This window comes from Diorhabda sublineata, chromosome 2 (assembly GCF_026230105.1).
Source record: "Diorhabda sublineata isolate icDioSubl1.1 chromosome 2, icDioSubl1.1, whole genome shotgun sequence".
Taxonomy (NCBI): Eukaryota; Metazoa; Arthropoda; class Insecta; order Coleoptera; family Chrysomelidae; genus Diorhabda; species Diorhabda sublineata.
In genome coordinates, this window is record NC_079475.1 from 15694159 (window position 1) to 15711217 (window position 17059).

Sequence of the window (17059 nt, forward strand, 5' to 3'; positions counted from 1 at the left end):
CTGTTGCGGGTTATATAGATTTTTGGTCTTGAAGAGTGCTCCAAGTTTTTATGAAGCTGCCTTAACTATATCGCCCACGTGACTATGCCAGGACATATTGCTTCCAACCTCAACACCCAACAAGCGAATTTGGGAATTCATTATACTCCCTGAATCAGTATTACTTTAGAATATTAATTTTATTATGTTGTTTCAGAAGAATTTTACATCCGTACATCCTCTGTTGAAGCAAATGTTATTTTTGACAATAAATCGAAATAAAATGTTAAAAATAATTTTTAAAATAAGCATAAAAAGTAATTTTTTAGGTATTTTAAAAAACTTTTTAGTTCGATGTGCTTTAAAAGAGTTTTTTCTACGACCGTATATTAGATAGTTTTTTACTTCTGAGATTATAACTATTGTTACTACAGGTAAATAAATATTTACGAAATAGTCCATCAAACAAAATTTAAACCTTTTCTAACTTTTTGTAGCATTTTTAATTTTTTGAAAATATAAAATAATACAGATATTTTTTATATAACCATGTAATTGTTACTAAAACGTCAAAGTTGTTCAAAACGTCTTGGAAGTGACCGAATAAGTGCAATCTTCTAAATTAAACCACAATAAACCGAATACGATACAATAATATTAATTCATCATCAACCGAGGAAGAACTTCCCGAAGCCATTTTGAAGGCTGCAAATGAAACTAATTCCGAGCTGTTACCTGCCAACTGACTTAAAACCGTTGCCGTCATCGTCATATTTATGCGACCTGCAACCGATGCCATCCATCCTCATCGAAATCATCTACCCTCCAGTTGAAACCAAATAACTCCACTGGATCGGCAATTCTTACTAGTCTACAGAATGCAACAAATTGTGTTTTCAATATTAATATTTATAATGATTAGTAGTGTTTAGTTAAAGTTTTGTATATTATTATGTTTGTTGGAATAAAATAATTTTTGAAAAATGGGTTGGTACACTTTTTGTATATACGGTCGTAGAAAAAATAATGTTCCTAACTCATGCGTAAAGTGTCTCTCCTACACTTGACCGCTTGCCCGAACTCCGCTCCGCGTCGTTCGGGACAACTGCAGTCGCGTTCGGGAAAGTATCACTTTCCGCACTTGTTAGGAAAATAACTATTTTAGTTTTCTCAAACTTTATTTATTTTTCTTTATAGACGGTCGAAAATGAAGCGCGACACTATGTCTCAGAGATCTCATGTGCAACTTGACCAATGCACGAATCTCAAACTTTCTGCCTCTAAGAAGGTGCAAAAGATGCGTACTTTTGGCCGAGGTATAAAAAAATAGAATTTTTTCTATCAGTTCACTATGTATACGTTGTGTTTGTGCGAATCCACCTTAAAAATTCGACTTTAATGACGTTTTCTTTTTTCTGTGACACTTTCAAAATTATTCAGAAATGTCTAACACTTCATCTAATATAGGGTCGCATAGTCTTGTAGTGAAATCTTTGAAGGTAGAGGAAAAACAGTCGCCAAGGTTCAAATGCAGTCATTCGGAGAATGGGTTAAAAATTAGCAGCAAAGGTATCAAACAAAAAATCGTTAATAAAGTACGATCTTGGAGTAGTAGAGATAAATATTCGGTGGACAATAACATGAAAGTTGAAACGTTGTTAGGTAAAAATCAAATAAGTGAGGAAGATCTTGAATCAATGGAAAACATCGCGGATTCCAATCTAACCAGAGCTAGGGGTAGCTTAGAGAACCTTTTGAAAGATGAGTCTGAACCTGTTAGTGACGAATGGAGATGTCGGTCTTTATCTGTGGCGTCTGGTTCGAGTCCAAAAAACTCGCCTGACTCTCCTAAATCTACCCCAGACACTTCCAGAAATGCCAAACATCTTTTATGGGACCCGTTCGATAAGAAAGGAAGAAAGAACAGAAAAGAATTGGGAAGAAAAAAGAAAAAGAATAAGAATAAAGTGGAAGTGCCGAAACAGGAGTGCTCCTCTATACCGATGGAAGGTAAATCGTGTCTATCAAAGCCTTTGGAAAAAGAGAAAGAACACGAAACAGAAACTGTCGAAGAAGAGTATACTTATAAATATAAATATTTTCCAAAAAATAGTAAATCTGTTGTGTTTACAAATGAAGTGTTTGTGGTGTATTTTAATGAACAAGATGTAGTCTCCGAGGCTAAGGAACCTTTAAAAAAAGACATTGATCAACAAGAAAGAAATAAAGAAATGAGGCATGGGCACTTATTGAAAACTCAAGAAAAATATAACCTGTGTCTTTACTGAAGCTATCTTCTGGTATCTGTTTTTATTAAAAATTCATAATATATTGCTATTGTTTTTTTATATAATGAAACTCCTATAGTTTGGAAAAAATATCCAGAATCTTTGATTGGAGATTTGATTTTAACCCTTGAAAGAAAATATTTGCCATGTAATAAACTGCTCTAGACGACTAAAACTCACATATAAATAAATAGAACTCGATTCCTATTATAAAAACGTACTGCGTTGTCAATAAACAAAAAAGGAATAATTAAAAGACAGTAAAGCAATTAGGGGCAGTCTTAACAAGTTACGACAAGTTTATATTGACACGTAGGAATTTCCACACATGATAACCGATATCACTTATGAGAAACCACTGTAGTTTCAAAAAGTACTAAAACAATTTTTTTTATCAAGTGTTAAAACAAGAAATTTATTAAATTCAAACATTTTATTACGTGATCAATTGAGAGTGACGTCACTAAATAATAAAAGCCCGATGCCGCCCGATTAAGGCCATTTAATTTTTTTGCAGTCTACAGACTAATTTGAGGATTTATACCTGAATTGGGGAGTCTTGTTTTGTTTATTTTTATTTTCGATTGAAAACATTTAGGTACAATAGAAAGCGGATTCTTTAAAACAGTGGTCACCAAACAGTTGATCGCGAGCCACCGGTGGCTCGCGGTATTACAATAGCTCCTTCCTTCAAGATCAGCTTGTGGGATGGTAAGCTAGTGATCTCAGAGCTGTTCAAAAATTTAATAGGGAATTGTAAGACTTCGCTTTCAGTGTATTCACACTCGTGTAACTTGTGGATAAGCCTGGAAGGAGATCTAAAACCTTCTTATTGATTCCAACATAGTGCTCATTCTTAGGCGCCAGAATTGCACTTAGAAGATATGAAATTTCAAGAGGCAAAGATAAATGTTGGCCATATATTTCTCCGACAATATCCAAGTCTGAAATCAAAGAAGAAGGTAAGTACTCTAAAACTGAAGTTGAATATCCGCGCTTAGCTCTCGTCGGGCTCAATCAATTCACTCACATTATATCTCAAATGAAAGGACGTGATTTACTGAGTGTTTCTAGACCAAAACAAACAACTTACCTCAATTAGAACTCCAGATATGAACGAAGAAACAAAAAAAGAGTGATGTTTGAATATAGCTTAAGAAGGGCGTAAGTTGCGCGACTTTGAATGCTTGATGACAAATCTAGACATAAATACCGTGCAGTCAACAAAAAATGAAGGAAATCCACTTCACTCATATTTTATCTCAAACGAAAGGGCTTAATTTGCTGAGTGTTATTAGACCAAAACGAACAATTTACCTCAATTAGAACTCGAGATACGAAAGAACAAAATATATAAAAAAGTCAGGGCATAAGTTGAGTGACTTTGAATGCTTGATGACAAATCTAGGCATGAATATCGTGCAGTCAAAATAAAATGAAGGAAAATTTTCAAAAAAAATAGAAAAACACTTAGTACGACGTTTGATCCTAAATAACATTTTTTGCAGAAATAGGATCAACGAGGATTTTTGACATTTCGTTTATAATGGTGTATTTAACATCTCTACCAATTTCGAGCTTTATGCGATTTTTTGTCTAAAAAACGGAATCAATCATTTTGTAGTATCAACAATGTATATATTAACAACAAACCCATATGTACAATATTTTTTACAAAAATCTACAATTCAACCAAACCAGTGATTGCCCATACAATCTCTTGTCCAAGCAGATTGACAAACCCAACACCAATGAAATGCGCAACCAGCTCTAGTACATATCATATGCATACAGCCTCCTAAAAATAGAAAACGATTAATAATATGAACACCTTTTATATTTTCTCAATATACAACTCACCGTCTCTTTCGGTTGGTGTTCTACATTTAGGACAAGGTTTTGTGGAAACTTTAATTGTTACCCTGGAAGCTTCATCCCATCTCGCTACCGATGCCCTATTAGGATCTACATTATAAATACAACCCTCTTCGTTTGTGTTGTTATCATTTTCGTTTGACTGACATTCGCCTATATGGTAACCTTGAAGACAAAGTCGACAGAACACATACTGGAACAATATTAATACCATAAATAATATTTAAATAATCTAGTAATCGAAATTGATATTTAATTAAACTTTGGGTTGAGTTGAGGTCAATTACAAAATAATTTAAAACTTAAAATGGGACGTCCATAATAATTGACGGAATAGGAAAAATATTTTATAAAAGATATACAGTTTGGCATATTACAAGATAATATTGGAATTTTCCAAATAAATATAACGACTGACAAATGAATATTTAAGAAACAGATTAAATAAACACAAATATAATAAAGCTTTTTTACTAAGAAAAATATATTTTCGTGTTCAGTTTGTTTTTGCCAATGACTTGCAATTGCAGGGGTATAACCTGAGTTGATTTTTTTGCTTACAAGTGTATATATGAGAGAGTTTTGGTTTTGGGAATACGACAATTAAAACACCGAAGTGTACTCTTTTTAATATGTATTCCGAGATTTCCACATTATAATGTAAAAATATGTATTAAAACATAACAATATTAAAAATTACATTAATTAATTGAAAATTGTATCTCGAATGCTGATTTTTCTTTTAAAAAAATTATTAAATTCATTGGAATCAAATATCAATATTCAAATTGAAGCTTGACATAAATATTAAGTTTATTAATTCTGTTGCTATTCAAATGGATGTGAATTTTTATAGGTTAGGTAGTTATGAATGAAGTTGAATATTTATTGGTTAGATTATGAATGACATTAAATTTCAGATAGTCAAATTAAGTTAGGTCGTTATGAATAAAGTTGAATTTTAAAGGTTAGATAAGGTTAGTTGGTTACAGATGACATTGAATTTTACTATGGAATAAAATAAATGAAAATTTTGGTATTTTTGTTTCATTTGAATAATATTCAGAGATTAAGTTAGTTTATGTATTTTTAGTGAAATATATGAAGAACTAAGAAAGGAATCCAAAGGACGAAAAAAAGTCTGTCAAAGATTCAAAAAAATAGAGGATTTAGTAGAGAACGAGAAAACAGAAAATTCTATGCGGCCATAAAGAGAATTGAGGAAGTTGTTCAACTAAATGTAAAATGAAACAATAATGGGACAATTTGAGCTAAGGAAAGGAGAAAGTAGAAAAGGAAATATCTTATCGGGCAAATATTATTTAGTAGGGCAAAGCTATCAAGAGGATGAAAATAGAGCACTAGGAGAGGATGAGATTGTAGAGGAGTTCATAAATAATGTGGGGACAGTTGCGTGACATCATAAATGAAATATGGATAAATAAGACATTGAATAATTATAAATTCATCGTCTGGGACGTATGTTATCGATATACGAGGTGAGTCCAATATGTTTTTAGATAATTTCTACAATCAACTATTGTTTTGGAATAAATAGTTCTGAAACAAAATCTGACAATTCCTTGAATAAAAAACAATTAGGTATCTGGTTATATACCGTATATAATTTATTTAAATCATAATGTATAATTGAATCGTCTATAATATGTTTTATTTAATAAATTTTTTTTAATTGGGATTCATGAAATAATAAGAAAAAATAACTATTTTAAAAGATAATCTTACCCCACATCCGTTGACGCATGCAATTTTATTACATCCGGGATCGATTAAAATTCCCATTCCACAACCAGGTTGAGGACACAAAACACCACCGGATCTTAGTACAAATTCTTCTGTTCCAAAACGCTGATACAGAGCATACTAAAATAAAATATAATTGAATATCAACCACATTAATGTACAGATTTTGCACAGATAGCTCTGTATAGCATGACGACCTAATCAAAGCTTATTCTGGAATGATATAAAGCACAAGCACAAGATGGAATACTGGAACAAGAGATAAACCAGAGAACCGGAGCCACTGGAAGATTATTCAACGCAATTAAGACACAGTTTCTAGTCAAAAAAGAAATGCCAAAACAAATATAAACAGAAAAATATAAAAAAATTAGTTATATCCATATTGAAATTTGGATCTAAACATGGACACTTATACAGAAACAAAAAATTTAAAGTACGTAAATAAGATTTCTAAGAAAAATCAGAGTTAATAAAACAGGAGATGGCAAAATAAAGAATTCCATTATAAGAGAAAATTTAATTTAAAACCTATTCAAAACAAAATCGATGAAGGACAACTAAGAAGGTTTGCTCACGTCATGAAAATGAAAAAAAAAGATTACTATGAAAGGTTTATGTAACACGAACTTACAAAAACCAGACAGAAAGAACGAGGAGTTAGACAGAAGAAATAATGATTACAGGGAAAAAGAAGAATAAAGATAAGAATAAATGAAATAGTAAACACCCCAACAAGCCTTACACCTGAAAAGGTAGAAAGGCATTAGCTTAAGCAATAAAGCTGCTATGGATCTCTGGACATAAGGATTGATCTAGTCATATGGCTTCAGACAGACCAAAACCTTAGTAGGTGAGACAAATCCCTCAAACAGAACATCGAAAATACTACAGGTAAGTAAACGGGAGGCAAAGACTCTGGTAGGCCTAATCATAGGACATGTAGAAGTCGGTTATGACTAACACAATTCAGAAAAGGCAGGGAATCTGAACTTTGTCTCTAATGTAAGTATAAATCAGTAATAAAATAGGTTTTAGTATGTATTAAAATCCAAACAGTAGATATGAGTTATCCAAGACGAGTATTGAACAGAAGAACAGTTGAAATAGAAAACACAAATATAAAAAAAATAAAAATTCCAATACAATTAAAAAATTTTGATAAAAATTAACTGAAAAGAGTAAAAGAGAAAGACCAGGTAGTAGGATATTTTTAAATATACCATTGGAAAAAAAACGTCAACTGTTGTTGCTCCTTTCTCCCTTAGTTTGGGTCTGTAACTCCCCAAAGAATTTCTGTCTATTCTCACCCTTTTCCGATAGTCAATTCTAGAAAAGCAAAATTTCACACAGCTAAAATAACTTATGCTAACTAGAGAAGTCTTATTCATTTGACTACATCTGTTTTGGTTGTTTCTATGGAAAAATTTGTTAGAATTATGGCATTGTATATGAAATATTACGGAGAAGCTAGAAATAAAAGTAGGTACTATATAAATCCCTTTAATTAATCTACAATGGAAATATTGAATGTGTAAACTGAAATATATATTCAATGTTCTTCAAAAACTAAGTCTGTGATAATTGATTTAGGTGTTAAGTAATCAATCAAAAATAATAGTTTGAGCTACCTATTAGAGATCTAAGAATATTTTTTTCTAATATAGTGAAATTTAATTGAAAAAAAAAATACCTGAGCTTCTGTAAGCAAACGAAAATGATGAATTTCTTTAATAAACGAATCTGTACATCCAGCTGGACAAGCTAATGTATAACCAAGTTCGGGGTGTTGCCAGAATTGTCTCTCCATTAGTTTGGTTATACAATATTGTCGGAAACAATCTAAACATGTCACGTGTCCTGCCGAACAAGGAAATACAAGTACAGGGTCTCTATAAAGAAAAAACAAAAGTATTTTTGATTAAAAATTTAAGCAAAAAAAATCAAACCATTTTCTAAATCGAGATATAAAATTGTGAGAGTATAAAAGTACGTAAAAATACGTAAAAAAAATAAATTTGTGTTAAAATGAACGTTTGATATCTAGATTCTGCTTCAACCGGCGCTACGGTCCTTTGAGAACCAGGGCCTTCTCAACAATTGACTACCAATCCTTTGTATCCAGAGTATGGTGCCTCCAACGTCGATCCCCTAGTTGGATCAGGTCCTCCAACCAACGAAGGCGCTGGTTGGAGGACCTGACCAGTCACCCTCCTCCAGGAACTTCATACATGGCTCCACGCAGGTATCGATCAGAAGGCATCCTCTCCACGTGTCCCAGTCACCTCAGCCGCGCTCCTCGGATAAATGCCACCAAATCTGGCTCACCATACATCTGCCTCAGCTCAGCATTCCTCCGGATCCTCCACGCACCATTCTCGTAAACAGGGCAAAAATCTTTCGTTACCAGCAATCCAAAATCTGCTCACTTGTCGGCGTCATAGTGCATATCACGAATCCGTATATGACTACGGGACGAATTATTGTCTTGTAAATTGTGAGTTTCAACCTTCGTTAGATAGCTTTTCGGTTTTCAAGGCCCCAAGATATTTGAATTGGAAGCGATAACAGAAAATCCAGAAGAAAAATAAACATTAGTTAGCAAAAGAATACAAACAGGTGACATAAGTACTAACGAAGTATTTCAGAATGAGTGTCTTCAAAGAAAGTTAAAAGTTTCCAGCTTCTGTTATGATCTAAGAACCCTTATTCGCTAGTGGAGTGTGTAGCTTACACTTTTTAAAAGTAATTAATGAAGAAGAGAATGAGAAGAAGACTAAATAGAGTTATAATTGGCCCAAATACAACACAAAAGAAAACAAAGATGCACACCTAAACTTGGGGAACAAAGGAATAGACTTAACAGAAGAACAAAATATTGATAATAAAGATGAAGTGAGATATTACCAAGAAAACAGAAATTTTAATGGAATTTATAGATGAAATTATTTATAAATGCATTTAAATTCGACCTTATTATATATAATAATTAGGAGTAAACTCACCTAACATCTGCACATGCTAAACAAGGAATCTCCCTTAAATTCGGCCTGATCAGATCTAATGGCACTGCTTCATCTTGTTCTCCCATTGAAGTGTGTTCTGAACATTTAAAATAAAATTCTGCAAAAGTTGGCTCACGATTGTTCAAAATCTAAATAAAAAAATACCAAAGTAAAATAATTATACACTCTGATAAAACAAACCAGAAAAAATTTACATTAAATCATGTGTTGATAATAAATTTTTATTTTGTAGCAGAAAAGTCTAATAGGGCAAAATTTGGAGATCTAGTTGGTAGTTCCACTGTTCCCCTGCACCCCAACAGTCGATATGAATATGGTTTAACCAAAACTGGGGAAATATTGAAACAATATTCTACAGTCTAAATTGTTAAAGACACTATATCAAATCAGAAATGTAATGCTTGGTTTTTCATATTTTTCTTGTATGACAACCCATCATTTTAACACGGAAGCCAATAAGATCAATGAAAATTTGGCAAAGACGATAAAACTTTTACAAAATGAGTTTTTTTTGGAAACATTGCCGTACACCTAAAAAAATTGTTTTATTTAAAACCGTGATTGGATTTACATCTGATCTACTGTTTGTTCAATTGACATCCCTATGTTACATTTTCCTAAACCATCACTAAAATTGTTAATCACTCCAGTTTATTAATTAGACTCATCTTGTACTAACAGAAATCCATTCTGAGATCACATTCAACTACCTACAGTATAATTATGAATAAGAAGTGTAGGTCTTCCTTGCTTGAATGCATCCCCAACGTCCTCCCTTATTATCATCTCTACAAATAATCTTAAGTCTTCTTCTACCCATAATTAACCCTTTTGTTAGACCACAAAAAGCTGAATTTCGAATTGAAGAACTGTTCAATCTCACTCAATATATACAAGATCATTTTAAATATGGCAATATAATAGTATGGCATTTGTTGAACTGTCAGCAGAATATGACACTGTGACTAATGTTTATTTAGATATAAGAAATGCCATCCTCAATCAAGTGTGCTGGCTCTAATACTTTTTAACACGACCAGCCTATAGCTTCAAACTGCAGGAATTTTATGTACACTGATGATCTTGCTTTGGATCAGTGGTAAATAATACCCTTACAAGCTATTACTACTTAAGTATTAAGGGAGTCGTTAAGTTTGGGGTCGTATGGAGAAGAACACATCTGCAACCCATAATACTAAAAAATTTACCAAAATTAGAAATAACCAGTCTCTTACCTACAAGAAACATTTGTATATCCTGGGAAAAATCAGTTTTCTTATTGAGGGTTGCAAAATTCTATCAGAAACTTCATTACCAGGACATAATGAGGCATAGAAGTTTTTGAATAGGTTAATATTAAGAGTATGTGGATGTAATAATGTGTGTGGATGTAAGGGTAATACGACAAGATGGGGCTATGGCACAGAAGATAACAGCAAGTGTGATTGTGAAGAAACTCAGATTGTAAGCACACGATCCCGTATAGCCTGTGTTCAGCCACCTGCATAATAGAGGACCTGCATCAAACTCTCAATATGCACTAAAAGTAGATGAGTTCTGATTAAATTATATGAGTTTGGGTCAATTTTGTGATAATTTACGGTTTCTCAATACATTTTTTATAAAAGTTTCATTTTTATCTTTTTTTTACCATGCTTGGCTAATGTCACCAAAAATTATTCTCAGAACAGATAGTTTTATCCAAAGGAGATGACTTTAGCATCACCAGGACATTCCGAATACAACTTATATGCCAGATTTGACTTATTGATAGAACATGCCAACACAGTTTTTTGTCAGCATTATGTGCCCAATAAACAGCTAAGTATAGATGAATCTCAAGTTGGAACAAAATGCCAAACCACCATCAAGCAATAAATTGAATTAAATTTGAATTAAAAAACATCTTAAATGGGGCATAAAATTTTCGATACTCTATTACTAAATATTGTTAAGGTTTTTGTTTATATCTTGTGGCACAATCTAATGAAAATAAGGATGAAATAAAAAAAATAGATCTTGGTTCTGTTGTGGTGGAAAACCCCTAAGTTTGGAAAATCATTTCAATAAATGATACTGTCTATTTACTGACAATTTCTTTACAAATATAGAGTTATCCAAGTCACTTTTGGAGAAAGGGACATGCATAACTGGCACTATAAGGCGCAACAGAAAGTTTATATCTAAAGAAGATAGCAATATTGGAATTGTAACAGTAAATAAGAAACCTGGAAATTATGAAACAGGAAAAATCTAGCCTATAACCAATTCATGGGTGGTGTGAATGAATCTGATAAAATGCTAAACTCATTCTTAGATGAAAGGACATTGAAGTTTTGAAAAAAAATAGGATTCAATATTTTTGGAAGAATGACTCTAAATTCATATATAATTTATGGACAAAATTCCAATAAGAAAATGACCAGGCTGGAATTTACTTCAAGTATTATAAGTGTACTAGAAAAAAATTGCTAGATGAAAAAAATGAACCTTTGTCGAAACTTCTAAAAATTGCCAGGATGAATATTACAATGATGTGTGGTATACAGCAGTAAGAACAGAAATGATCCAACTTAATTTGCTCCATATCTAAAAATTGACTGCACGGTATTTGCATAGGAAAACACATTTGTAAATAAATCTTGTACATTTTCCATATAATTTCTGTAATTTTCTTGACAATAAATATGTTGTATTCAATTTCTGTGTTTTTATTATCACAATATAAAATCTTCTGAAGAGAATGCTGAAAAATTATGAAGATAAGTGTATTGTAACGGAAATGGTGGATATTTTTCTCATTCATATAAATTACTGGCATTTTTAGCATATATGTATTGATAAAATATGTATGGCACTAAAAGGAATAATGAAACTACCTATTTATTTTTGTCTATACTTACATTAGCACAAATATCTGAACTATTTTCACACGTTCCTGTTATTTGTTTTGGTCTCAAAACATCATTCCAATTTTGGGGATCAGAATGTACAGTGAAAGCACCACTCTTACAGAAATGACATCTCACTCTTATTTTACCTGACTTCATTGCCTTGCATGTTGGACAAAATATGTAAAAATGTACTTTGGAATTATGTAAACCTAAAACAATTATCTACTCTGGGCAATATTCTCATTACATTAATAATAGCAATATAGAATTTCCAATGTGCAAATATACATATAAATAAATAGTAAGGTAAGACAGGCTAACGTTGAATTTTTCAATTTAACTGTACATAATTTATTGAAAAATTATTATAAACACATTTTTTTTTATTACAATATTGTAATTTTTATATTTTGCAAAAGAAATTACAGCCTAACAAAAAAAGCTTATCGACATTTTTTACAAAACTTTTCATACGTCAATGGTACCACTAGGTATGGACAACATTGAAATTTTTCTACTGAAATATGTGTACAATCAACAGAATACCTTCACAAATTCTCAACAAATTATTCAAAACTTACTATTTTGTGAGTTTAGCATTTCTCTTTCCATATTACCACCTGAACCTGAACTATCATCATAAGAGAACATACTATCATCCAAAGTTTTACTCAACGGTTGACTGCTCTGATCGTCATTTTCTTCAATAAGGCTGCTACTACTTTCTTGAGGTAATTTTATTATCTTCCTAGTAATTTTAACAGCATGAAGAATACTTTGCTGTCCCAAATCACATTCCTTTGATAATGATAATATAAATAAGAAATAAGTTGGGATTTAATTCATTAATTACCTCAATTTTAATTTCATCTCCTAATTCTTTTCCAGCGAATATTATCTTCACTTCGTCTGGTTCCAAACCTAGTTTAGGAGCTACTATTTCTTTAACATTTTTTATATCCCACGTCGGATCTAAATCCACGGTAATTGTATTGCCTCCTATGATTTTAACGTATATACTTAATGAATTTGAAATAGACTTCTTTCCGAATGATAATATTTGGAACATCCTATGTAAAAAATTCTTAAAAGCGTTAATTATAAAGCTCATTTTTTGATAACATTACTCATGGGTCTTATATAGGTTGTAGAAACTCACAAATACATGATATTAAATATTTATCAACAAAATAAAATTATCTTATCATATAATTCAAATTTTTAAGATTTTTTCTCTGTCAAATATACATAACCTTAGTTTCTAGCATATGTTTTGTTTTAACCTTGCTTATGTCAAAAGTACAATGTAATGTTGCCGGTGGTACGAATGTTTCTTTGAATCCTTATAAATTTTTCATAAAATGTAAATGATTTGTAGTTTTGAATATTCTAATTGAAATTCTTAATAAAACTCTGTTATCAAATAACACGAAAGAATTTCTGAAGATCCAACCCACTTATTGAAAACTATGTTATAATTTTCAGAAACCTGGATCTACCCCGACCGACTAACACCAATTAATTATGTCTCTTAATATAAGATCGGTACATTGAAACGTTTTATTATAATTTGAGAAGTTTAATTATTTTCATATTCGAAAAGATCGTGAATATCTAAAATAACAAAGAATTCTGACGTCGTCACCGACGTTCCATGGTTAAAATAACCAAGTACAATATTAGACAAGGACGGGAATAGATCATTAAAGCTTTTCAAAAATTACTTTGCAAATTAAAAAAGAAACAGTGCTGTATTTAATATATATTATAATTATTTGAATATGTTTGTCGGATATTACGTATTCTTAGTAACCCTGGTAAAATAAAAGCGCCGCCAAAGAACACGTGCTCTTACATAAAATATTTAGTTTGGTTTCGACCACACAACAGTAGCTGTTCGCAAAGATGTATTTGATCCATGGTATAATTATTTTAATTTGCTACTCAATAAAAGATAGAACCACCCGTCATCTTTTATAGTTTCCATTATGTATTATGGATACTAATAAGTATCTTTATGAACTTTGAAATAACTGTAAAATAATATTGAATGAATTCTCCAATGTGATGTTGCAGCTTGTCATGTTAAAATGGACGTCCAAAACATCTTGTCCATTGAAACCTTGTAGTATATACAGAGATCGGCATAAGTCGAACTCCGAACTCACCGCTACCTTTCAACACTGTGTAAGACGTACTATAATTCTGAAAAACGGGCTCTGTTGCCGACGAGCTGGGTTCTGCACGACTGGTACCGGTAACAACTAACGAAAATACGGAAACACTCGCGAACATCCGTCATTTCATGCAGGATGGAGCTTCGCCGCACTACGCGTTATGTGTGCGGGAGTACCTTAAAGTTCATTTGGGAAAATGGATAGGCAGGCGGGGATTCGTTGAGTGGCCCGCACGGTCATATGACCTGACGCCCTGTGATTTCTTCCTGTGTGGCCTTCTCAAGGACCGCTTTTGGTAAGATGACCACGCACCCTTCCCGACCTTCGAACTGCAATTGAAGAAGGATTTGAGACTTTTCGCGAACAGCTAGACATACTTCACCGGACCTGCTCCTCCGTTTAGAAACGTTGTCGTAAATGCATTGATCCAGATGGGCATCAATTTGAACACTTACAGCTAGGCCCCTTTCACACCAAACGAATCCGAATCAATCTGGATCACTCCGAATCAAGTTGAATCTGATTCGTCATCTCTCCACTCTTTCACACCAGCTGAATCAACCTGAATCTATAAAAATCCTTTCATCTTCTTTTTGTTTTCCTTCTTTTAGTTGCTTTTCAGCTATCATCATGGACGCAGTTGTTTTAAATGCAATAGTGTTTCGTAGGAGGCAACGGCGGAAACAGAAAACAAGAAAAGTGTGGATACATCACATAAATAGGAAAAGGTCGGATTTTGGTATGTTTCATCATTTACATCCTGACCTACAAAATGATGAGAAGAAATTGCGTCATAAATCGCAAAATTTTCTTTAACTTTTAAATTAATAACTCCACGTCCATCTCGTATGGTTGTTGATTCAAGACTGAGCGGACGAGGAATGTGACAAGTTGATCAAGTGCGAGTTCGAATCAAACCTGATTGAACCAGATTCGTCCGGTCTGAAGGCGGGAAAAGAGTCCCTTCACATTTAAACGGAGCGCTCGAAGCCGAATCTTGGTCAATCAGATTCAACTTGATTCGGAGTGATTCTGATTGATTCGGATTCGATTAGTGTGAAAGGGCCCTTACATTTCTTCGAATCTCTTTTGTTCTTTTAATAAATTCATTTTGACACTCTGTATAACATAAAGAAAAATCTCATATCAAATCCCGCAAAAACAGGATTGCGATATTGCTTGTACAAAGTTCTACATCACACGACTGCCAGTTAATTAGTCAAAAAGTTGATGCAACACAGTGCAATCGTTGATTTTAAAAAATCGACATTTGTTTTTAATTCGTAAAATATTTCCTCTTTGTTAGACAAATTCAGTGACTTAAAATAAGGTAAATGTTACCAGAAATATTTTTAATTCATTTCTATTTAAAAAACAGCTTTCATATTTGGGCTAGTTTCACTGAGATAAGGCTTCGTATACGTATAGGAATATAACAGAAAAGGAAATTTTAAGGACTTTGGACGGTTTTTTAAAGTCTGGCGTCGTCAGCGGGATTACAAAAGAGGTGAGCGTCCGAACATGGAAAGGTGGTCGGGGGCCATTAAACTCTGGGCAGCAGTAGTCATCGTTTAATTATCGCGAGGAGCAGACTGTAACAGACTTCTAACTCTATTTCCAGGCAGAATCGCGAGGTTCTTTTTGCGACTGGTACATTGAATTTGTTCGTTAACCTTACGAGTCGTCTTGACAAAACGATGTTGCCAATGTCGGTCTTCGATTTAAAAATAGCTGGGGAATCAAACTACATATATTTATATAAATATGAACAACTCTAATAATAATATATTATTATCATAAAAATTACGTTAGTCGGAAAACAATTATTAAAATAATAAATTTAATGTTGTTTCCTTATAAAGTACTTATTTCCGTGACGGGGAAAATTATTTAAAGTTACAAATTGGTAGGTTAATCAATTATCAGGTCACATTTACATTGCTAATGTCTACATACATCCATAATTTTATAAAGATTGATATCAGAAACATGACAGAAACTAACAATGTAGCACTTCCAGTTGTTTGGTTTACCTATAGAATTAATATTAAAGATAGAAAGAACAATGTATTGGAGTTTTTTTAATCGGATCCGAACTGTCGATAGAGAGACAAATACACTCTCTATCTCCATTCTATTTGGATCGTCAGAGTTTCGAGTAGTGGGAATGACAAAAAAGAGAATGACAAATTTTGATTTTGACAGCAAGTAGAGAGATATAGATAGTAGTAAACCGATGCTCTTTCTCTCTTTTCCAATATTACAATTCTACATCCATGGCTCTCCCCCTCTCTATCTATCTTTAACATTAACTCTATGGCTACCTAAACTGCCCCCGAAACAATCACTTATATTGACAATTGAAATGATTTATGAAACTTTAATGAATATTTCGTCAATAGTCAGCTGCTCAGTGAATCTCTCGAGCTGTTTATTGTTTGTGAACGGTATGCCAAAATCGATTTAGGCTTTAGGAATAACTTAACCTCGGTAAAAGTTGGTTTACACTTTTGCAAATGACTAAGTATTTTTTGTAAAGCAAAACTTTTTTATTCTTTTCATATAAACTTCAGATTTTACTTTCCAAAATTTTGGGCACTATTAAAATCACCACAAAGTCTTCTCATTCCATTGATCAATCGATTCAATCGTTTCCGACGCGAACAATCAATGCATATAGATAAGAACGATTATCGATAGCGATTGTCAATTTAATTGATCATCTGGGGGGCATTGACCGTGGTGACTAACAGCTGCGATACATATTGCTAGTACAATTCTATAGTTTACACATCCAACCTTATAAAATTTAATGAGTAATAGCTTGAATGAAATATCGAAATCAACTTTAATACAAAAATAGTTCATTATCTCTATTGACGAGTTGAACTACAAATTTAAAAATTACTATAATTTATATCGATGGGATGTTCCCTGGAATGAAAAAGATTTCTAATTTAATAACTTGTCATAATCCAATTTTTCTAAATAAATGACTTTTCATATGATTTGGCAACATCAGCTGACTATCAGATGGGATTGTCATTGTTTTGAAC

General features: G+C 32.5%; 2 protein-coding genes across 3 annotated transcripts; one reads left to right on the plus strand and one right to left on the minus strand.

Annotated features, from left to right (window-relative positions):
* The first annotated feature begins 1421 nt into the window (after nt 1–1421).
* Nucleotides 1422–2267, plus strand: LOC130440609 (uncharacterized). The gene has a single exon (XM_056773871.1). It carries the CDS (start codon nt 1422–1424, stop codon nt 2265–2267), a length of 846 nt encoding a protein of 281 aa, XP_056629849.1.
* A 1616-nt stretch (nt 2268–3883) lies between these two features.
* LOC130452668 (E3 ubiquitin-protein ligase parkin) lies at nt 3884–13121 on the minus strand. Of its 2 annotated transcripts, XM_056792039.1 has the most exons (9): nt 12954–13089; nt 12680–12896; nt 12408–12624; nt 11836–12035; nt 8912–9060; nt 7600–7798; nt 5889–6026; nt 4128–4335; nt 3884–4065 (listed from the first exon to the last, which is right to left on the minus strand). In XM_056792039.1, the coding sequence occupies exons 2-9, from the start codon at nt 12893–12895 to the stop codon at nt 3956–3958; spliced, it is 1437 nt and encodes a 478-aa protein (XP_056648017.1). In that variant the 5' UTR covers nt 12896; nt 12954–13089; the 3' UTR covers nt 3884–3955. The 2 variants fall into 2 exon arrangements, with proteins under 2 accessions (XP_056648017.1, XP_056648016.1); XM_056792038.1 differs by having other exon boundaries at nt 12680–13121.
* Nucleotides 13122–17059: the final 3938 nt, after the last annotated feature.

Excerpts from the sequence above, each read along its gene's own strand:
- LOC130440609 (XM_056773871.1), top strand. The coding sequence starts at position 1,422 with ATGTCTAACACTTCATCTAATATAGGGTCGCATAGTCTTGTAGTGAAA.
- LOC130452668 (XM_056792038.1), bottom strand. The coding sequence starts at position 12,937 with ATGAGCTTTATAATTAACGCTTTTAAGAATTTTTTACATAGGATGTTC. Across the intron at positions 12,625-12,679 it reads GAGATGAAATTAAAATTGAG|GAATGTGATTTGGGACAGCA; the intron begins GTAATTAATGAA and ends TCATTATCAAAG. Across the intron at positions 9,061-11,835 it reads GTTCAGATATTTGTGCTAAT|ATTTTGAACAATCGTGAGCC; the intron begins GTAAGTATAGAC and ends TTTTTTATTTAG.